Source organism: Scaptodrosophila lebanonensis, unplaced genomic scaffold, assembly GCF_003285725.1.
Source record: "Scaptodrosophila lebanonensis strain 11010-0011.00,11010-0021.00 unplaced genomic scaffold, SlebRS2 tig00000024-arrow-pilon, whole genome shotgun sequence".
In the NCBI taxonomy this organism is placed as follows: Eukaryota; Metazoa; Arthropoda; class Insecta; order Diptera; family Drosophilidae; genus Scaptodrosophila; species Scaptodrosophila lebanonensis.
In genome coordinates, this window is record NW_022060538.1 from 12,517,578 (window position 1) to 12,542,151 (window position 24,574).

A 24,574-nucleotide genomic window follows, 5' to 3' on the forward strand; every position below is an offset into this window, starting at 1 on the left:
ATTCATTTTACAGCACGTGCCGCCGTCATTCGTTTTTCAAATTTTCATTCTTTTCTATGTATTGTTTCCCATTATTTTTGCAAATTGTTGCATCTGCTTTGTCGCAACCATCATGGCACTTAATAATTTTTTTTTTTTGCTTTGACTGCAGTTGTCTGACAAATTATTATTATTATATTGAACAAATTAGGCAAATGGCTCGTCGAACATAAATTATGTATTAAATGGAGAATTGAAATAGGGTTTGGGATTTCGATGCCACAAAAAGGAAACATTGCTTTCTTTAGCTTAATAAATTCTCAATTCTTCCGCTTAACCCTTTGGCATATCTGTAGAGGTAAAGTTTCCTCAAATATGAAATGTTACATCACTTCTCCGTGATAATATCTTCAATGAACTGGGTGGTATATTGGGAATTAAAGGACTCTGCTTCTTTCCACCTAAAGCTATTGAAATGTTTGACCCTATAGGCAGAAAAAAGGGCTCAGCGCAAGGCGGATGCTGACTTCACAATCAATTATACAGTTTTAAGCACTATAGCATTTCTATCACATTCCCGCCTTTTGTACACATTTTGTTTACAAAATAAGAAGACATTGTTTAAATCTCAGCAGTCGGGATGCAAAGGCTTCAGTCAAATAAATATTCCAACAATTTACAATCAATTTAGTCACATTTCCAAATAGCTTTCATTATCAATTTTTTCTCAAGTGAACTTTTAAAAGAAATTTTTGTATAAGTTGCTTTGAATTTGTTGCTCATTCTATTTAAAAAAATAGAACAAGTATTGTTTTTCGTTTTGAAAAAATGTCTCAGCCCGCAGATCCGAGCATATTGCGCGCCCGTGTTATAAAGGTCCTTGGCCGCATTGGTGCCTGCGGTACGACAGAGGTGCGTTTGGAGCTCCTGGGTTTTCCTCGCACCCAAATCCTGCACTGCGTGAAAGGATCTGTGCGTGTGGGGGATATTATCAATATTAAGGACAACGAAGTGCAAGACGAGCAGGATAATTGGCAGTCTTCAAATGTTGTTAATAATTCCAAATTTACATATCATTAAACCTTTTATAAATAGAATATGCTGGCAAAATTTAAATTTAAACAAACTGTAACTACTTTATTTAAATGAATGATTGACTGACGAAACCGCAAATTGCACAACAATAATCCGGGAAATCACTATTACTGGCTACTGGTATTTCTCTCAGTATTTGATGAACTAATCTGCATTCTTTTTGTTAGTACCCTATCTTAATATATTTAAGCTTTTATATCCAAGCGAGACCATTGTAATTTCTCTGATATCTCACGCGAATTCCAACAAACTGACTGTAGTAGCCAGAGGAGCACTGTGCTAGAATCTGCCCGGAATACGCGTTCACGGCTGTACCTCGAGTCTTGGCATCTTAACTCAGTAATCTCATCGTTCTATATCGGTTATATGTTGTTGTTCTATTGTTGCATCAAATTTGCATTCTGATCGTCAAACTTCTTCAAATGTGTCAAAAGTTTCATATACCTAGAATGCTATAAGCCCCAGATGATTATACTCTGTACATGAAATGTACAAGAGTATATTAGGTTTGCGGGAAGTGAAAAATTTAACAGGCAGAAGGAGGCGTGGCAGACCCCACCAAGTATATATATTCTTGATCAGCATGACAAGACGAGTCGATCTAGCCCTGTCTATCTGTCTGTTTGTCCGTCCGTATGAACACCTGGATCTCAGACACTATAAGAGCTAGAGACACCAAATTTTGCACAAAGATGTCTTATGTGTGTGGGCTATACGAGTTTGTTTTATTCTTTTGATTAACCCCCCCCCCCACCCCACTTCTCCCCTATGGGGGTTTTCCGTATCACCTATATCTCGGATACTATAAGACCTAGGGACATCAAATTTAAAGTCCAAGATGCCCCGCAAATAGCGATTTTCTCTAGCTCGAATACCGAAAGAGGTAAAATCGATCCAAATTTTTTTTAAATTTTCTTCATTTTTTTTATTTCTATAATTATTTTAGACATATGTACAGAGTATTTCAAAGTCGGGACACCCGACTTTAGCTTTTTTACATGTTCATATACTATAAACATTAAGAGAGAACATATAGCTCCCTACCTTTGAACCGCTTACCTCCACTCGGAGTTTACCTTAATGAGCATGCTTAAAGAATAAGAGTGGAGCAAATAAGAGTGAGCTCAAATGAGCTCCTTATGCTCATGAGCAGAATGTGAGCCTTCAGCATTGAGCAGCGAGTGTGCCTGGCAATACTGATTAATTTCCTTTCTTTCATGGCCATAACAAAGAAGTGAATCATTAAAACAAAATTAAACTTACTAATTCATTTAAAATTATTCTATAGTTCATTTATTTACTCTCTCAGTGCTGAAAGCTCACAATTTGCTCATGAGCAACTTTCGAGCATGAGCACAAAAATGGGCAGAATGAGACCCTGCCTCCTATTGTGACATTTATTTTATTTATTTGTATTTATTATATTTAACAACTAAAAATTGACTGTCGACAATGGAAAACTATATATAAAGATTATAAAAAAAACCTTATAAACTAGAAGAGCCTAAGGAGAAATCTAATTAAATTACAATAGTATCTAATAAACGCCTCCGCACCGGTGGGGGAATGTAATTTGCCTTTCGGGGCGTATTGTCTCACAGCCAAGTGTGGACGGAGGCGTCAATAGATAGACATAAACAGATCATTTAATGATTTATATTGGAACCAAACAAAAATGCTGGGCTACATTTTTGAAGAAAAATATTAGCAAAGTAACGTAAATATCATACAAGTATTAATTCATTAATCATTATATAGCTGCTGTTAAACTTTCAATGAAGCATCTCGCTTATTGAAATGAAAGTACACTTCAGCTTTTCAGCTGCTAACAACAACTATTTAAAGCAAATAGTTAGTCATTTATTATTTTGTTCATACATCCAGCAAACAGCATTATCTGGAGCACAAAACCATTTTATAGTTATAACAATCATTGGCTTGCCACATTTTAGGACCATCTCTGGCCATTCATCTCAGTCTATAGTTGCCATTAAAATCAAATTAAAATCTATATCAACAATTTTCCACGTGCGATTTTGCAAAAATTTATTACCATTGCGATAGGCGCGCAACCAAAATCATAAATAATTAGTGCACATAAATTTTGATTTGTAATGTACATATATAGTCGTAGTATGTATTGGGGCCGACCAAATGCATTTGATTTTATAACTTTTTTGGCTCCGACACTAAACAAAATAAATTTGCGTTTTTCTTTTGAAATGTGGTTGAGCTTATCTGCGGGCCAATAAATATCAAAATTTATCCAAATATAAATTATGAACCAAGGCAACAACAACACCAGCGAAAAGTTGTTGTGTCGATGGCGTCGATAGTTGCGGCTCATTAAGGGGGCCTTAGGAGGCGCGCACCTGTTGCCACAAATTAGGCAACAGGCCACGATGTCTCGAATCGTTGCGCCATGCCGCATCGCATTCGATGGCGTGCAAAAATTAAATAAACATCAAATAAATTAGGAATTTATCAAATGTAGCCTCAGCTCAAATTTATGTTTGCCAAAATAAATAAATTTTTATACTATACTCCTATAGTATAGCCGAACACACCACCCCCATACTAGAATAATGGGTTCGACTTTATTTGTTTTCTCTCTCAAAGATTTGTCTTGGTTTCTGTTTCTGTATTTATTATGATCATAATAAGTATACAAACCGAAAGATAAAGCATCAGCGTCAGCGTCTGCTGATGAACATGTGCTAAGTATTATAATATTTATTTGCCCATTTCGGTGACGTCTGCGCTGTTTAAATATTTCGACTCTCATTCTGTTTTCAATGGGTTGTGTTAAGTGTGTCAATAAGTCAACCAAATGGCCCGGCATTTGGAAACTTTCCAGGGCTCTGCGCATAATTCGAATATAATTACATGGACACATTATTAGGGTCACATTTCTCAGTAATGGGTGTGTAATGCAGAAATCAATAATGTCTGCCTGCATTTGTATGTATGCGCTACGTCTATGCCTATAATATATACTTGTATATATCAGGGATATCAGAGGGAAACCAAACAAAAAATGCGTCTCTTTTGATTAGGCTTCAGGTTAGAAAATGTACTTTTCCTTTCGTTGCCATGCTACGCAACGATGACGTTCAAAAAGGAGCTACCCTTCCCTATAAACGAACTTAACCTAAAATCTGCCAATGTCTTTATTCCACAATGAAGGATGAAGGATGAAATACAAGCAATATGCTTTAGAGTCTAAATAAGGAATGCATGCAATAAACAGGAGAAAACTGTTCTCTAGGTACACATCTGAATCGATATAATTCATCCGTCCGTCTGAACGTCGATAACTTTGAACCCTTAAACGCTAATGACACCAAACTTGGTATGTAGACTTGTTTTATCCATACATAAAGCAAGTTTATTACAAACCACATATAACATAATTATTTTCCATAGCTGTCATAGGAATAGGATCGGTGCAAGAATCAATTTAAGTAAGGTAACTTCTTTGTTTGTTAAGATATTCCGAGAAAAGTTGTTACTTTTGAGTTTTTTATTGTTTATGAAGATAATTTAAAGTTTGATCAACATCAGTGCATTATATCATATAGCTGCCATAGAAACGATCAGTGAAGTAATCACTCTTAGTATGATAGCATGGTTGTTTATAAAGATATATCTCAAGTAATTTTGTTAGTTCTACGTTCTCCCAAATGCATATAACACTATAAAGCTCCACTAAAATCATTGCAGTATACCCTATAGGAACAATTGGTGCACAAATAAAACCTAGCATCAAAAACGTGTTGCTTTGCAAAGATATATATGTATATTGTGTGGGTGGCATAGGAATTATTGATACAGCAATGTTTATTTCAGTTGAAAGGCTGTTTTTGGGGAAAAGGGTGGTTATCCTACTTGTATGTTTTAAAGATTTGGGATCACAAGTAATATATAAATATAAAATTTTAAAAAATAATAAATAATATATTCTTACGAATATTAGGAGTCCTCAGACGAACATAAACAATAATATTTGAGTTGAGTTGGGTTTTTGCATGCAGGGAAAATGGTGGTTATTCCAGGGTTTTCAAAAGTTGGGATCAGAAGTAATATATAAATAGAAAATCAAAATTTAAAATTAAATAAAAAATTTAATCTTAGGAATATTAGGCTAGCATTAAAATAAACAATAAACGAGAAAAGGGTGGTTATTCCAGGGTTTTCAAAAGTTGGGATCACAAGTAATATATAAAAAGAAAATCAAAATTTAAAATTAAATTAAAAATTTAATCTTAGGAATATTAGGCGAGCATTAAAATAAACAATAAACGAGAAAAGGGTGGTTATTCCAGGGTTTTCAAAAGTTGGGATCACAAGTAATATATAAAAAGAAAATCAAAATTTAAAATTAAATAAAAAATTTAATCTTACGAATATTAAGCAAGCATTAAATTAAACAATAATAGGAATTTGAGTTGTGTTGGTTTTTTGCTTGCAGCTTGACTCGTCACTGGCGTGGATTGGCGTTATAGCTTATAGAAATGATTTGTGTATATAAAAAGCATACTTGTAGTAGGTTGACCTTCAGTCGATATCTGTCAAGAACAGCGCTGTATAATTCCCGTTTATATAAGAGCTCGCACACCTGTTGTAACTCTATATTTTGAATGCAAAAAACGTGCCTATTCTCTAGATGTTATATGAAAAAGGAAAAGATTATTTATTATATTTTTTTCATAAATATGTATTTAGAAAACTGTGTGTTTATTTTGACTAATAAATCATTGCATTTTTCTGTTTACAGCTACAAACGGTTGCATTACTGCGGGTAAGTTACACAAAACCCACTCCGAGAGTAGTACATAGTCGGAATCACACTAGCTGACTAGTTTATGGCAGATTATTCCAGGCATTACTGGCTTCCTTTGTTTGCTTGGCTAAGATTTCAGTAATTTTCCAATTTAGACCCTTTTTGTTTGCCACTCCCCCATCAGTAGTCCCCCACACTAATTGCTTACAGTCGGAGATAAAAATCTGTATCTAAATTAAAAATCTAAACCACAATACTCACTCCCTCTCTTTCACTCGCTCTCTATCTTGTTGCCTTGTCTATCGAACGTGACAGACGGCGCTAATCGCTTCATTATCCACCAAGTTGATTGACCAAAAAAAAAAATAAAATAAATGAGAAAAAAAAGTGGCATGTAAAAATCTTCATACAAATATTGAAATACGGAAATATGTGGGAGGTTTTGAGGCAGCAATTTAATGAAATTTCCTATTGTTGTTGTCTTTTATTCTTGCTTTTTTTGCGACAATGCGCCAACGTTAATTAAATTTTTGCTTGCCAATTGCACGGCGCTCCCAATGGCAGGCAGACTTAATTTATTTGCATGCTCAGTCGAGCAGAAAAACAAAAACAAATCAACATTATGTACATGATCGTCCGCTACGGCTGATGATAATGTTGATGCCGATCGTCATCATCATCATCAACAACATCATTGGACTGCGGCTGCTCAATTGTTGTCCCAACTGACATTTACATTTATACGAGGGTCAATCCATAGGTATTTCTGCTTAAAAAATGTTTTTAATGCTCTATGAAGCCACTAGAGATTAATACATCGGTATTTGAGAAACTGATTATATTAAAAACGTATAACCCTTAAATAATTGTCTTATGTTCGGTTCAATGAGAATCTGCTAGACCTTCTCTATTATAGAAGATAGCTAGAGCCTTCATGAATAGGGACAACCCTGGAATATTGGTCTTACACGGGTTTAAATATGGATTTGCTAGGCCTAGAATACTTATGTCTGATCTCTGACTCGTAGTTGACGTGGAGATCTCTGTCGAATATTTCTCTGACGTGTCGACAAGTAGACAAATAAAGTATAGATAAAAATAAAGTATAGATATCTGATGCGTATACATATGACGTATACTCACGAAAAGCGTAGACATCTCTAGTAAAGATATCTGATAGCTGACGCGTACACCTCTGACGTGTAGATCTCTGACAGGTAGCCTAATATCGTTAAGTGTAGATATCTGATATGTGACGACCTCTATTGACATTTAGATATCTGACATGTGGATATCTGAAGTCTAGCCATCGCAAGAGTATGTATCTGATGCGTATATATCTGACGTATAGACTTCTAAGGCGTAGACAACTAATGTGTATGCATCTGATGCATATTTTTTGCTGGTCCTAATTTTTGTTATTCTGTTTTTACACGGTAGATTGGTTCCTAAAAAAGTCGTGTTAAAAAAACCGCGTAAAAAAGACATTGATCATATACAAAATTAATCGTGCTAAATGGAAAAAATTCGTGTAACGATATATAAATTTAATAATATTTTAATTTTCAAACCGTGCTAAATTAGGTGTACTGTACTTTGAGTGTAAAATACATCTGACGCATACACATCTGACGTGTAGAAGAGATGTCTTCTTTTGTTATCACACCCCATCTAAAGCAACAACAACATTAAAGAAAATCTGACAACGGCAACTTATTGATGAGCCCCCGTATATATGTACATACATATTTATGTGTACAACAGATTTGACTTTGAACTTGTTACTACTCTTTGTTTTGATTATTTGTTGCTGTTGTTGTTGTCTGTAATTTGCAATTTCTGCTACAGGGTCAGCATGTTGTTGCTGTTGGGGCTATTGTTGGGGTCGCTCGTTCGCATTGCTGTTCATCGGCAGTAAATTTCCTATACATATATGTACATACTATATGCATACATATGTATATATATGTGTATACCTAGTTGCCCACTCACTCCACTCGTACAAATGAAGTGACGTTTAATGTTTTAAATTTAGCAACAATAAAAACAGCAATAACAACAACTACAACAACAAACACGACCCGTACACCAGACTAACCAGCCCGGCCTGAGTCTGACATGAGGCTTTGGCTTTATATGAACCGACATTTCAATTGCGGCTGCTATTTTAAGGCATTGTCATCAAGCGAGCAAACATTTTGCTTACTTGTTCGTTTCTTTATGATGATGTGCATATACATACATAAGGTATATGTATACTTATATACATACTTATGTACTATATACTATGTATGTTGGCGCATGTATGTCATACTATGTATTTGCATATTGAGGAAAATGGCATGAATTGGAGGGCACCGAAACGTGCTCTCCCAGGCTTCGGTTTAAAAATAAACCGTGATTTTACGGCAAGGTCAATTGGACTAAACAGGCATTATTACATGGACGCAGACCCGAACTAAATATGTAATTGACATTTGTCATGTGACAATTGGGTGCGGGCCACACTCTGCTGGACTTTTGGGTGTGGCTGTGCTTGGAAAATGGCAAAATAGCCAACTAATTAATACTAATATGCAGACCAATTTTCCAAAATTGGTTGCTCGACTGAAATATGAATACTTGGCGGGCTAATTACTAATTACAACACACAATATTAAATGCCTTAATAGTGTTATTCTGGTTAACATATATTTCTAATTAAGTGGTTACAAGTATCTTGAAGCACAGGCCGCCTAATTCTGCACTGATGTGTTTGTTATTCAGAACCTGTTCTTAGTAAATACTACTTCTCTTTTTACACGGTAGATTGGTTTCAGAAAAAAACCGTGTAAAAAATACATTGATCGTATGCAAAAATCTCTAAAAAATATTAAAATTGGTAGTAAAATTAGTATTTTTTAAGAATAAGTTTTCATGTTTATTTTATTAAATCACATACATATATACACATAATTCTGTTTTTACACGGTAGATTGGTTCCAGAAAATCCGTGTAAAAACAGAATTGGGTGTAATGTGACTTACACAAATAGTTATTAAAGAAAAAAAAAAGATATGCACTCTGAGCTTAAAAGTTCAGGAACATAAAACAATTATGTATGTATGTATAGCAACTATGTTGTTAACTAAAAAAAATAGGTTAATCAAAAAAATTGAAATGATAATCATAAATACAGAATCACAAATTTAAGTGCTGTCATTATCAGTTAGTCGAATTCGTTTGCGGCGAATCCGTAGAAAATTACTATCATAGCTGAAATAATTTTAACTGGATTTTCTATTGCTCGTTCGGCATCTACATTTTTATTCCCTGTACCTGTGTAAAAAGTGTATATTAGGTTTGTGCAAAAATATGTAACAGGCAGAAGGATCTCCAACGCCATAAAGTATATATATTCAGAATCAGCACGACGTGAGAATTCCATCTAGACATGTCTGTCTGTCTGTATGAACGCCTGGATTTCGGAAACGGCTGAGCGTACATAAACCAAACTTGGTCCCTAGTCCCGAGTTTATTTTACTTTTTTGAATTTCCAGTAAACTCTGTAATGAGCCGTTGTTGGCCAATTGTTGTGTCCTCTTTGTGTAATTCCGTGTAACGCCCCATACAAGAATGGTTTCTAGCTGTTTCGGAGCTGTGTGTGTTTTTATTTATTTGTGTTATTTTGAATCGTGCTAAATGGAATAAAAACAGAAGTAGATGTAGATTCATTATCTCTTTGATATAAGTAATGAGACCAGGTACCGCACCTGCTTTCGTTAAGAATAGTCCAATAGAAGTAGGTGCTTAATATTGTCGGGAAATATAGATAAGTTTGGAGTATGATTTCATAAACCACCAACAGGTTTGGAACAGGTATAAAGCACCATCTTCCAGGTTCCTCCGTTGACACTAAAAATTAACATTTTAATAGAAAATTCAAAGATTATAATAATATATTTCTATGCTGAATAAAACATCTAGGAAAACCCTTAAATGAGCTTCATTTGGTTTATAATTTCTTGAAAAATTTATTTAAAAAATAATAAATTTACTTGTACGTATAGTTGCAGAATAATTTGAATATTTTTGCATAGCAACATTTAATAAATGAATAAAAATAAAAAAGTGATTATTTAATTTCTAGTATACATTTGGTATAGTTTTAAGATAAAGTAAATACATTTTAAACCTAATTGAAAGATGTGAAACATTCACTTTAATTGAAAGACCAGTTTCGAGCATAATAACAATAGAAAGGTGCTTTAAACAACACATATTCGTACAGAAATGAGTTCTTTTAATTCAAAATGTGTTTCTTAAGCAGCACATAATTCTGCACAAAACAGCTCAGTATAGGTGTATTGCTTACCAGTTCTTTAGAAGTATTACTAGTATTTATTTGTGCCTTTGAGCTCTAAAGTTAATTATCAAGTAAGTAAGCACTTAGTGTGGCAGAATTTGGGCGCCAGTGTGGCGTATGAGTAATATTTTAAAACCATTAGACCCTGGCAATGTATATATTTATATAAATGTGTTTAATTCATCGTGAATAACTCCCAGCTCTAGCTTAGCTCTCCCATCAAATAGAAATTGAAACCGAAAGCTACCGCCAATTTTTAATGAGGATGGTAACTAAATGGTCTGGAAAGTGTATGCCGCATTTTTTGGTTTTACCAAATAATATTATGTGTGCTTTAATTATCATAAGTAGCCGCTTAGTTTCGACAAATTTGGGCGTCAACGTGGCGCATGAGTATTATTTTCAAACCACTAGACCTTGGCGCCTTAGCACTGTATAAATTTGTCATAAAAAATCAAACCAGATGTTTGACTAATGACTAGCAAATGTCCTTCTAGAAACACCTGTATTAGACGACATTCTATTTATCAGCTGTCAAAAATTTTGCCAAAGCACAATGAACGAAACTGACCTCGCAATGCAAAATCAAAACAACAAAAAACGCACACAAATAATTAAAAACTAGTAGAAAACAAAAGTATTGCCCAGCATATTGAAAAAATGAATGCAAAATTGTTGGAACACCCACACAGATCAACGGACAGTTGTCCTTGCCTTGGGCGGGGCTGCTGACCAACAGAGTCAAATTATATACAATATTGCGCACAATATTTGTCCGGATTATGTTTTTTGCGCGCTTGTCGCATTTCTCATAAATCCAGACAGTCATGTGTTTATAACATTAGCCGATCTCTGCGAAAATAGAAACGAAAAACGCGTCGGAAACGCGCGCAAAACGCAAAAACATCTCAAAAATATTTACTGTGACGTACAGATCCACACATGCTATGAGCATCTTTGTATAGGTACGACTATATATACGAGCATATAGTACAGATCTTTAGTTTAATTGCTATTGCCTTCCTGTCAATCTTTTTGTTCATTCATTCAGTTCGTTGTCGTCGTCGTCGGTCATTCATAGTTTCGCCTTTCCATTCGATGTTCGCTGCGACTTTGGCGCGCGTGTGTGTCCGGCTGTCCGCATATCGGTCTCTAAACATTTACTTTAATTAAAGGCAGCAAATTATTTGATAAAAAGTGCGCCATTCCGGCAACCTTTGGCCCGCCCACGCACGTGCCATAAAAACGAGGTGCTAATGAAGAACACGCAGGCTTAATCTTAATTGTGTTGAATGCGATCAGTTGACTTGTGTGGCCAGTGCACATAAATAAACGCTACGATCTGCCTACCATATCACCTATAGACGGGACGCAATTCCGTATTTTCGCACATTTCGAGGCTCCTGGTAACTCAAAAAGTACAACCAATATTAACAAAAAAAAAAAGAAAGTCGTATTGTGTTAAAACCAGAAAAACGTTTAAAAATAGACTTGCAAATTGTTAAGAATCATAACTAATGTTGACCTGCTACCTACAAGTATATGCCTACAAAAAAAATTAAACAAAGCACTAGTAATAGTGCCTCTTAAAAGTATTCAGACAGCTGCGCATAACTTATTTACTTACTAATTTTAGCACATTATGCTTTTTAATCCATTAACGCAGCTGAGCGAAATTAAAAAAAATTTAATTTTAAAATTAAAAGTTCGAGTCGGTCACGACAAATGGCAGAACACGCTAGTGACGACAGCCCGACAAGTTCAATTATACAATTCAAATGTGAACAGTGTGAAGAGTATAGAGCTTTACACAAGAAGAATTATACAAATAAAATTTTGAGATTATAAGTTCACTAAATAACGTTGACAAAAACCAACAAAGTACCGCAAATGCTTATATACTTTGTCGAAATGTTGAAGCCTAATTATAAAGCATTCTAGTATTAAATAAATTAAGATCTATTTTCCCAGAAACTTAACCCATAAGTGAGAAAAAAGTGAAGTCAAGGGTAAAGAGAAACTTAAAACTTTTATAAAAAATTACACAAATAGAATTGTTAAATAATAGGAGGAATAAGTACCGATAAATTACAGTACAGGCTAGTGACGACCTAACATTGAAACAAATAAAAATATACCGAAAATCTAGTCTATCTTACTTTTGTTTTTATTAAGACTGTCCCATAGATTAATGGCAGTTTAGTATTAAATATATGTTCATTGATGTACAAGTAAAGAATGTAAAGCTTTCAGAAAGAGAAAGGCTTCAAGAATATATCGAAGCTAGTGGTGAATTTTCTAAGATTTATGTCATTCAAAGAGAACTTAACTAAGAAAATGAAGACAAAAAGGAAAACTTCAAAAAGCCATTGAAGTAGTGCAACTACTGACGAAGTCCCATATATTTTTCTCACAAAAAGTTTCGTTCAAGACTGGGTTATGCGATCCCTGAGTGGTAAAAAATGAAGATCTTATAGAAGAAGACCTTCTTATAACAGAAAACATTTATAGTTCCTGGCTAGCCTACAAGATATAAATATTAGCAAATATCTTCACCAAATAGAACGAATACCTTTGGATGAATTTCAAAATAAATAAAATTCCTTTTTCACGGATTAGTTCGTATTGACGAAAGTGGGCTAAAAATCCACGCTATAGCGATGCTGACAATCCTACTTTCTACACAATAAATGGAGTACAATAGAGACCTTAGATACCAACGACTCTTGACGATCGTAAAAACAACTACCGCCAACGCCTAGGCAACAAATGTTTTTTTTTCGCACATTTGCCGGTCACTTGTTGTCATTGTTGTTGTTGTTGTTGCCGCTGACGTGTTCCGCCATTTGTTTTTTTTTTTAACTTTTATTGTTGTTTATGGCAAAACGTTTTTTTTTTCGTTTTATTTTAAATGTTTGATTACAACGTTTTGTGGAGTTCAGTCGAATTTGTGATTTGCGAGCTGTAGGATATCTACGCGCTACGTTCGTCGAGCGGGCAAATGCTTTTGTTTTTGCCGAGCTACAATACTCGACATTGGGCGACAGCACTATCGAATGCGTGTTGTCCCTAGCTTATCGAGAAGTGCCACCTGAAGTGACTTGATTTAGTGCAATATACTCGTATACTCGTACTTACAACAAGAATATAATTTGAAGTGTCGCCTAAAATCGCAAAACGAACGCAATGCAGTTTCTCAATATGCTTTGCTTGAAACAAAGTTGGTTCATAAAATATTAATACTAGTTTTTATTGCTTAAAAGTGTTGTGTGTGTGTGCGTGCGTGTGTTAATTATGTGATTATAAAAAGAGCACACAAAAATTTGCATTTGCATGCTCGCTGCCCACACATTGTGACTAACAACATTAGCGGCATTATTTGTGCCGTTATCGAGGCTCTAAAAAATATTTCATACGCTCACATTTCGAGCATTTGTCATTCATACAATAAGCCAGCGAAAAGGCTCACTAAATGCAAATGGCAAACATAATGCATACATACTATAGTATTTTCTACCCAAATATGTCAAGTGTTAAGCATCGTGATTTGCCATAAATGAGATTGCCGCGAGTACATTCATATTAGCATTTTCATTTGTTTGCTGAAATTCGCATTGAAGGTGACTGCGGAAAATATAAAATGGGGAGCACAAATGCAAATGCAAATTGTCCGTGATAGTTAGATGGAAATTTATAAAATTGTATAACTGTTTAGATTGTGGTGGCGAACTAAGGCAAATGTTTTTCGTGTGCATTCACTAACACACCTGAATAAATCACGGAGCACAACTGAGAACAAACAAATGCAAAATTTACTTATCTTTTAGGCATTATGTAAAGCAAAAAGATTTAGTTAATTGCCGAGGATATCCCCTGATTGACTGCTTTATGCTGTATTCATCAAAACGGCATTTAAGGCTTAAAGATTGAGAAAATTAAGCCCCCAACTGGGGAAAAGTTTAAGTGCAGAGTTTTTAATGAAATATTTTTGCTTCTGCTCAACTTGTAACCACTTATGATAACTTCCAAGATGAAAAACCGTTCCTTAAAAATCTCTTTTATTCATCATTTATTCGGTTTTTGGAGGAATTCCGGCTTACTCGAATGAGCTTCCAATAGTTTAGAAAAGTTTTTCTAATCTTACTCCTTAAACTCCTTACTCGCTCAATCAGTTCTCAAGTTCCTTTTAGCGATTGTCAATTATATAAATGGGATCTTTAATATTTGAAAGACTGGGAAGTAATATTTGAACATCAGGATAAAATAATTAGTTGATTAATGAATACATTTTAATAAGAAAATACAAAATAAAAGTTCATTATAGACAGAAGACTGAAATATCTGTCAAAAATAGTATATCCAAGAAAAACAATTAAAAGTATGGAAAAACGTCTTCAGCATACAAGCTAACAAGTAGTTAAAAATAGTCATTACAGAAGCTTATATATTTTTTATTGTTTTAATACAAATTATTCACAGCTTCTTAAAATGTTGTTCTTCATCAAATATGGCATACAAAATTATAGTTTTAAATACTCCACAAGTATATGACATGTTTGTCGATTTGTTCGCCTGCCACTCTGTATACATATATGAACGGAACGATCTCCGAAAATATTGGAACTCGAATCACCAAAGTTGATATGCATGTTCTCCTAATGCCGGGAAAAAACAAGATAATGTTTCTTTTTTTTATGAAAATTAAATGAAATACATATGTGTACGCAATATTCGTGGCAAACTTTTAAAAGTTATAGAGCCTCACTGCCAGCTCCTTCCATACCTATCGGTATTTATTCCATTAAATGAATTTATTTCATTCAAAATTATTCTTCTATTGTGTGGTCAGCATACGGCTAACTTAATTGATTGCCTGCTGATGCCAAAGAATTTTGCTTTTACCTCTGATTGATGTACAACATGTTCCTTGCTAAATTCTGCACAAATACTGTTATAATATGTACATATGTTTTTCAAAAATCCTGCTATAATATCTAGATATACGTACTTATGTACAAATATTCGAATTATTAGGCGTCTGGCATGCTCACTGCATTTATCAAAGTCATCAAATCGTGTTGAAATATAGTATGTAGCTGCAAGTCATTGCCATTGCAGACAGATACATATCAATTAGTGTGCGAAACAACTACTACACACTGGGATATAAACTATAATCTGATGAAAAGCCATTTGGCACGTCTCTAAGACTAAGACTAATCTAAAGGCACCAGACTTGTCACGATTAATGAAATGAAATTGCAAATTTAGAAATGCAATTAAAAGTTCAACTCGTCGCTTCCATTAATGTGTCAATATTTTAGCAACAACTGCGGCGGCTATAACTACAAAATAAAATTCTATGGAATATGTTTCGGCTATAAATACAATTTTTTATATAGTATACTATTTATATAGACATATTTATTTGCTGTCGCTTCTTCATTTTTCTGCGGTTGCTGCCGCTGCTGTTGTTGTTGTAGTTGTTGTTCGCTTACAAAGTGCAATACACTGCAAATACGTTGTCGACTGCCCCCAGAGACACTAAAACACACACTGACATACATATATTTTCAACCGTCCATACATACATACATACATATGTATATCAATTTTTATTTACAATCTGCCGATGTGCACGCACAGACAACAACAACAACAAAAGCAACAGCAGCAGCCGAGCCGTGTCGTCGCTGCATTGGAAATGATATGCAAAAAAAAAAAAACGAATAAAAAATAAAAAACACGATTAGCTAAAAATAGACAACAAGATGAGAAATGTGCGCATGATTTTATTTTTAAAAGTCGACGGCGCATAAAAATGCAAAGCATTTTTTGCTTGTGGGGCACGCAGACGCCTCTATAATTTCCACCGCAGACACAAACACATCCACATACTCACTATAGCATTGATAGTGTAAATCTATATACAGTAGTAATCGTTTAAGTAAAAATTTTCTAAACGTAGCGAAAAGTATCTGGTACTATACATATTTCTAAAATCAAGAATTGTTTTTCCAAATTGTTATCCCCTTTTTTTTAGATTATGGATGCAGAGCTTCATCCACCTTTTCCAATGCTGCAGCTACTACTAAAAGGCTGAGTTTTGAACATATAAATATCGTTTTTGATACTAATATTGGTTTTTGTACCGATCTTTCTTATGGTAGCCTTCTGATATAGTTGACCGATCTCATCGATTGATGAGATTTTATTGAGACACAAAAAAAATCATAAACTCCAAATTGAGTTAAGATATTTTAATAAACAAAAATATTTGTTGTATGAAGATATATATAGTACCGGTCATTTCTAAGGCAGCTATATAACATAAAACATTAAAAAAAACATAAAACAGATATGTATGTTTTGTAATAAACTTGTTGTGCATATGGATAAGATAAATCTACATACCAAATTTCGTGTCTCTAGCTGTAATGGTTCAAAAGTTCTCGGAGTTCATACAGACGAACAGACACACAGGCAAACGTGTCTATAGTATACAGATTTATGTTGGTATGTTGATCATATACATCTGAACCTATAACTTGTAGTCTGCCACACCTCCTTCTGGCTGTTATTTATTTTGGTGTTAAGACTTTCTAGTACATATACACTTTTTCGTTTCGGCTACGGGGGATAAGAGCAATACTTACAATCATCTTCATTAGTGGAACGAAATGTGTTTCTCTAACCTTAAACCGAAACCTTCAATACTTGCTTTAAAACGGATGTAGAAGAACAACTAATAGATTTATGGGAAATGTATTCTCAAATAAACATTTTTAATATTCCTCTAAAAAATTATTGTGTTTTAAATTTTTGAAAATATTTAGCTAGATTCTATTTACTCCTAAAAATTGCAAGTTTTTATGGATTTTTTACTTATTTACTTAAAATTTAATGTAACTCATTGAAACAAAAACTCTCTTCAAATTCAATCAAACCTCCACAATTTTCAAATTATGATAAAAAAAAATATCTTAAAATATGAAATATTCAAGTGTTGGTTCAGTAGACTGCTTTTAAGCAATTGCCACTGTCTTATGAAAGTTTATTTTATCTATAAGCCTGCCATGCATTAAAATCATCATCTAAAAGTCAGACAAATGCGTCAGACGAAATGGCCATATGTTTTTCGTTTCCTTCAGTGGCTTGCAACAATTTTTTATGTCTGTAACAGGCAGCTAAAAAATGTTGAGTTGGTTTTAATACAAATTCATCTGGGCGGCATTAAATGGGGGTGTGGGAGTGTGGTTTGTGTCTGGCGCCTCAAAACCCATTCATGCATTTAGTCTCTGCCTCACTTTTGTGGTCTTATCGCCACTAATTGCTTTCGTTTGTCATTATTCCCGCTTTCCATTTTCCAATTTCATTTTCTTATTTATAAGATATTAAAAAAAAAAATTCTTAGAAAAATTGGAAAGCAACCAAACAACAGATATCATAACTTAACAACAACGAAAACATTCAAATTAACTCAGGAATTGTTGTTGCTGGGTTGCTAAATTAAATAAATAAAATGTTTTGAAGTTTTTAAAAATCTAGATATTTCAAAAATAAAATAAAACCCAGTATTAACTTGGCATACAATTTAGATTTTTACTTACCACACTGTTTTTCTTTATAATAATAATATAAAAATAATATTAATAAAAATAATTTCTACTCAGGGAAGTTTCAAGTCAAATTTATGTTTCCAATTTTTCATTTAATCCAAAAAATGAATATTAAAAAATCATTTTACTTGTAATGCCCTAATTAATTAATGAATGATCTAAAAACTTTAAAATCAATTCAATTCAATTCAACATTACAATACCGCTAGAAAATAAAATGAATATTTTAAAATGTACAACCACTTTTCCTGTCTACCTTTTGGTAACAAACATATTAAAATATTTTCTGACATGTACCTCGTTTAAAATTAAAAAAAAAACAATGACATAATTAAACCAATAAATAGTTTCTGCATTAGGAAAGATTTATAATAAATTATTACAATTAAATTGCTTTAAATGAATATTCCCACTGCATACATACATATGTATAAAGTTTCATTGATCAAAATCGCGTAGCATAAGACACTGTGCACAGTGTCATAAATGGCTAGAAAAGCAATTGGAAAAAGCTAGAAATAGCTAATCATATTATAATGCTATTTTATCATTTTTAATTTCTAACTTCGACACTTATTCGTTATTACATTATTTTAACAGGATCAATATCTTTACATTAAACACGTTTTCATGCAAAACACATATAATTACAAGGAAATAGCGATCTCATTTGGTCAATATTAATATGAATACACTTAAAAGTGCAAATGACGCCATTACCAACAAATAGTACGAAAGCTCCTGCACAGGCGAAAAAATAGCTAAATTGGCAACACTGACTGTGCATAGAAATGGCGCTCGCGCTCTCTTTTATTATTTCCACACTGCCTCTCAAACGTAATCACTGAATTCTCTCCCTCTCACACTCACTTGCTAGGCTACCCTTCCAACTCACCGAACACCACCTTCTTCATCGTTGATATTTACTCAATAAATTTATTTTTGTATTTTTATACTCTATAACCGCATGGTCTAAGGGTTCTTTTATACATACATACATACATACATATGTATATGTAGCCGTCATAGGACCGATCGATACAAAAATTACTGCTAGTACCAACCATTTTTTTTATTAATTTGCAATCAAATGTGGGATTTCTCACTATAGAAACGATACACACGAAACGTTGTACACCAACGATTTGTGACTGCTAGAGAAATGGGTACAGGGTATACAAAAGTCGCGCTGATGCGACGTCTACGTTCTACTCGTTCCTAATATACGTTTTTTCCCAGAAGAGCTCCCCTCAGTCGTTGGCGCACTTGCTGCGCGCCACTGTGGCCGCCGTCGCCGACGTAGGCGCCGCTGCCGTCATTGTGGCTTTTTTGTTTTGTAGTGCCTTCAATGCTGTGGAGCGCTCAGTTGTTGCGCGGCTTTGAAAGCGAGCGAAACGTCGAAAACGATACGAGTGGAGCGCGCGCGTGCGTTTTGCGTTCGATCGTCCCGTCTACACACCAACACACACATAGATAGACCAGCTTTTGCAGACTACGGCGCCATACAAACAAATTAACAAAATGTAATTTCTTTACTTTACTATTTTGCGTAAATTGTTTTGATTTCTTTTGCGTGAAATCAATAAAATCACAATAACAATAATAACAACAGCAACAACAATTGGCTTGATGAAAATTTATTGATCTCTTGTGATCGTTCGTTCGTTGTAGTGGCTCCCGAGGCGTTTCGCAAAAGAACCGTTGCTGCTCCAGCCTCGATCGGTCGTGTGACCAATAAAGTCGGTCACATAAGGCGCTTATCACTTGCGCATGATCGTGTGACTAGCGAGCGGGCTCCCCCCCACCTCGTTTCTAAAACCCACAAGAACCTAACAATTCATAGTTACGATTTGTTCATATTGATTATTTGTTGTATTTTTTCTACACCGCCTCACGTCTTTTAACCACTCTCCCTCTCTCTCTTATTTTTGTTTGATTTTTTTGTACATTGCACGCGCGTGTGTTCTTGTTGTTTTTATTATTACTTTTTTTTGCTTTCGTTGTTTAGCTATTTTAAAGCGAATTCTTTAAACAAATTTTATTTCAACGTTATTCTTAAATTAGCATATCTGCCTCCTCTACCTACTACCTACTTTCTGCTGCTTCTTCTACATTGTTGCCAAGTGTTTTGTTTGGTGTGTTGTTGCTGTTGCTGTTGCTGCTGTTTTCACCTTTTCACCACCTTCTTCATCGTTGATATTTACTCAATAAATTTATTTTTGTATTTTTATACTCTATAACCGCATGGTCTAAGGGTTCTTTTATACATACATACATACATACATATGTATATGTAGCCGTCATAGGACCGATCGATACAAAAATTACTGCTAGTACCAACCATTTTTTTTATTAATTTGCAATCAAATGTGGGATTTCTCACTATAGAAACGATACACACGAAACGTTGTACACCAACGATTTGTGACTGCTAGAGAAATGGGTACAGGGTATACAAAAGTCGCGCTGATGCGACGTCTACGTTCTACTCGTTCCTAATATACGTTTTTTCCCAGAAGAGCTCCCCTCAGTCGTTGGCGCACTTGCTGCGCGCCACTGTGGCCGCCGTCGCCGACGTAGGCGCCGCTGCCGTCATTGTGGCTTTTTTGTTTTGTAGTGCCTTCAATGCTGTGGAGCGCTCAGTTGTTGCGCGGCTTTGAAAGCGAGCGAAACGTCGAAAACGATACGAGTGGAGCGCGCGCGTGCGTTTTGCGTTCGATCGTCCCGTCTACACACCAACACACACATAGATAGACCAGCTTTTGCAGACTACGGCGCCATACAAACAAATTAACAAAATGTAATTTCTTTACTTTACTATTTTGCGTAAATTGTTTTGATTTCTTTTGCGTGAAATCAATAAAATCACAATAACAATAATAACAACAGCAACAACAATTGGCTTGATGAAAATTTATTGATCTCTTGTGATCGTTCGTTCGTTGTAGTGGCTCCCGAGGCGTTTCGCAAAAGAACCGTTGCTGCTCCAGCCTCGATCGGTCGTGTGACCAATAAAGTCGGTCACATAAGGCGCTTATCACTTGCGCATGATCGTGTGACTAGCGAGCGGGCTCCCCCCCACCTCGTTTCTAAAACCCACAAGAACCTAACAATTCATAGTTACGATTTGTTCATATTGATTATTTGTTGTATTTTTTCTACACCGCCTCACGTCTTTTAACCACTCTCCCTCTCTCTCTTATTTTTGTTTGATTTTTTTGTACATTGCACGCGCGTGTGTTCTTGTTGTTTTTATACCCTGTACCCGTAGGGTAAAAAGGGTATATTAGGTTTGTGCAAAGTATGTAACATGCAGAAGGAAGCATCTCCGACCCCATAAAGTATATATATTCTTGATCAGCATGACGAGAGAAATCGATCTAGACATGTCCGTCCGTCTGTCCGTCCGTCTGGATGAACGCAAGGATCTCGGAAACTATTAAAGCTAGAATAACCAAAGTTGGCATCCAGATTCTCCTAGGTCCGAGTAAGGACGAGTTTATTTTTTTTTTTTTAATTTCTCCCCCCTTCCCCCGCTACAGAATTTCGTCAATAGCGTCCACATTTCAAATGCTACCTAAACCAAACTTTGCACACATAATTTCTATACAATTATCTACTGTTGTTTAAAATTTTATCAAATTCGGTCAATTCTAAGAAAAGTTATTAGCAAAACAAATTCTCACCAGTACAACCCCCCCAAACTGCAGCAACAAGTTCGCTCTTCTTCTTCCTCTTTATGCTGCTGCTATGGGCGCATATAACTCAGTGACGGAAGTTTACCTGGGTACAGGGTATTACACTGTCGGGCTTGCTCGACTGTAGCGTTCTCTCTTGTTATTATTACTTTTTTTTGCTTTCGTTGTTTAGCTATTTTAAAGCGAATTCTTTAAACAAATTTTATTTCAACGTTATTCTTAAATTAGCATATCTGCCTCCTCTACCTACTACCTACTTTCTGCTGCTTCTTCTACATTGTTGCCAAGTGTTTTGTTTGGTGTGTTGTTGTTGTTGCTGTTGCTGCTGTTTTCATTATTGTTGTTGCCGGCATTAGAGGCGTTTCCTGTGCTGTGCGAACGGTTCGGCATTTGTTTGTTGTGTAAACATTATTCTGAAGCATTTTATTTGCCATACTCATTATTATGGCTTAATTTTTCCACTGTGTCTTGAATTGCAAAATTCGTTAAGTGTCGAGGTCGAAAAAAAAATCTATTTGCCTAAAATTCAAAATATGGTTTCTGGGCGAAGCTCTTGACATAATCGCTCGCTGGCCAAGCCCAATGACGTCTGTGGGTCATATGCAAACAGTCAAGCGGGCAGACGGGCAGAGAGACAGACACAAACACACGGACTAGATACTATAGATAAGTGGAAATGGAGGAGGATGGCAGCTTTTTTGTGTCAAATGGTGTTTGGTGTTTTTATCGCTCGCTGCTGTATCCCATTAAAGATAGAGGTCTCTTATCTACAAATATTTGGTTTCCGGTCCTCCGGGCTGTGACTATAAACATACATAAATAGTAGGTACATAGGATCCATGCAATGGAATTGTACAGTCCAAAGAACGAAAAAATCTCTTCTATAAATATTTATGTATAGTAAATATGTATATATGTACATACATACATATGTATATATATAATTTAATTTCAGGCTAAAGACTCGAAAATAGTACAGTCTTGACACTAAATACATATTATTCCTTATCATACATACATACATATGTATACATCTTTTGAAAGTCTTTAAAATTTATTGTGAACTTCTCACTTTACCTTTGAAAAATTTTTCCAAAAGTTTTGCAATCACGAGATTTAAATTTATCGAATCAATCTGATTGTAATCAAGATCTAGGAAGTGGTAGGATTGATAGGATTATTAAATTATCCCTTTAAATTCATTTAAAATCATTCCCCACTCCATTAGACATACGAACTTTACAATGTTAATACATAAATAATTTCTAATCTCGCTCTATACTGGTAGTAATAATTTGATCCAATATATTGCTTTACAAATACTTCAAGCTAACATCATTTCGGTAAACGGTCAGATCTAAATACTGTTTGCTTATTATAATGATATAATTATAATTTGACTGACTTGTGAACTGTTTTGGTTGTGTAGGGGTCCTCAAATTCCTAGAATCATTCTTTTAGTGCGAATAGTTTGAAATTTAAATAGCAATTGCTAAAATTCTGAATCCAATATCATCATTGGTTGATATAGAAAATCAACCACTGAGTTGCTCAAAAAATATTTTAATAATAATACGCGTATACCAGCAATTTACATATATTGATGAGTCATTCAGATATCCGTTTAGTCATTGTTGAATTTCTTCTGAAATGTTTTTAGAAGCTTCAAATCTGAATCACTGAAATTTTTTTTAATTTTGGAACCACTCTACAAACTTATCAATTAAAGTACGCTCATATCTACTGTTTTAGTGTTGACTGTTAGTAGAAATGGTGCTCTTCATATCAGCTGACAAATGTATTTATATACATGCACATACACGTATATGTATGTATATCTGTACATACATATGTATGTATGTATTTATGTGGCTTACAACATTCAAAGAGCAAACGTTTACCTATCAGCAACAATTTCAAATTTGATATAAACATTTAAACTCAACGACTAATTACATATTGCGCTGTTTATTGTTGTTGTTGTTATTATTGTTGTGTAGCTAAAAATAGCTGAATGCGTTCATTGCTGTACCACCTCCTCTCCCCTCCCTCCCCAACACTCGTCACAATCTCTCTTTTCCTCTCTCCATCTCACTTGCTCTCAGTCGCTAGGCGAGTAATCTTTATGCTGCAGCGTCGGACAGTCTCTTGATTAACGGTCAGACACTCGTGGACAGTCTCGTCTAAAATTATGTGAATAGTGTCGAAAAACAATACAAATTTGCGAGCGTCGCAGAATTTATTTATAAAACACACATGCTTTAAGACATATATTGTGAAATAATTAAACGGACGCGGTCGCTTATCAGCGATACGTGGAAAAATTCTACATTAAGCAAGTGTGCAACTTATCAGTGGTGCGGGGAGGCGGTACTGAAATCAGTGCTAGTATTGTGGGCATGTTTTACACCTTAAAAAATTTTCCTTTGTGTGTACCGAATGAATGAGGGCAATAACCGCACTGGGTGAGCTAGAGGGAGTTGCTATTCCAGGAAGCTATATACATATGTATGACTGTCGCGACTATAAAAGATGAACGAGAATCGCCGATTTCTCTTAAACCCCCCAATTGAATACATACATACATATACAAGTGTACGCTCCCTAAAATATAACGCTTTTAAACAATTTCTCTATTAATCGTAAATTGAATTGAATTACTTTTATAAATCTAAAGATTCTTTAAGCCTGAAGCTATTAACTACATTTGATCGCTTCGGTCTTTTGTAAGACTTTACTTAACTATAAAAAAATACTTTAAAATCAGTTTACGATTACTACTCTTCCTGGGAAAAGAAATAATAGTTGAATCAGTTTCATATTCACATTGTTGCGAAATATGCTTGTCATTAACAATTTACGTATGATTGTGAAGACTTGTAAAAAGAGTTTATATCTGTAGGAGAGAAACAAACATACCTTTCCTCTGGGAAGAAAGTTTAATGTATTCGTTCTATAAGTTATCGAAAGTATAGTTATCTTACCTTTCAACGGTTGCATGCTTAATCATGAATTGTAGAAGGATCCTTCATATTAGTGCTTCTTCTAGTTACTT

General features: G+C 34.7%; 2 protein-coding genes across 4 annotated transcripts in view; both read left to right on the top strand.

The window, feature by feature from the left end:
• LOC115620537 (E3 ubiquitin-protein ligase RNF181 homolog) overlaps positions 1-24,574 on the top strand; it is a 34,359-nt gene that overhangs the window by 4,673 nt on the left and 5,112 nt on the right. For 2 of the 3 annotated variants that reach the window (XM_030513815.1, XM_030513817.1), the window contains exon 3: positions 5,852-5,875. In XM_030513815.1, the coding sequence (XP_030369675.1) occupies positions 5,852-5,875 (24 nt within the window). Of the gene's footprint in view, positions 1-5,851; positions 5,876-23,969; positions 23,985-24,574 lie in introns of those variants that run through there. The other variant, XM_030513816.1, reaches the window with a different exon arrangement.
• On the top strand, positions 808-1,165 carry LOC115621864 (40S ribosomal protein S28-like). Its single transcript, XM_030515685.1, has one exon. The coding sequence runs from the start codon at positions 808-810 to the stop codon at positions 1,057-1,059; it is 252 nt and encodes an 83-aa protein (XP_030371545.1). The 3' UTR covers positions 1,060-1,165.

What these genes read in the sequence shown, in the direction of transcription:
- LOC115621864 (XM_030515685.1), top strand. Translation starts at nt 808, where the DNA reads ATGTCTCAGCCCGCAGATCCGAGCATATTGCGCGCCCGTGTTATAAAG.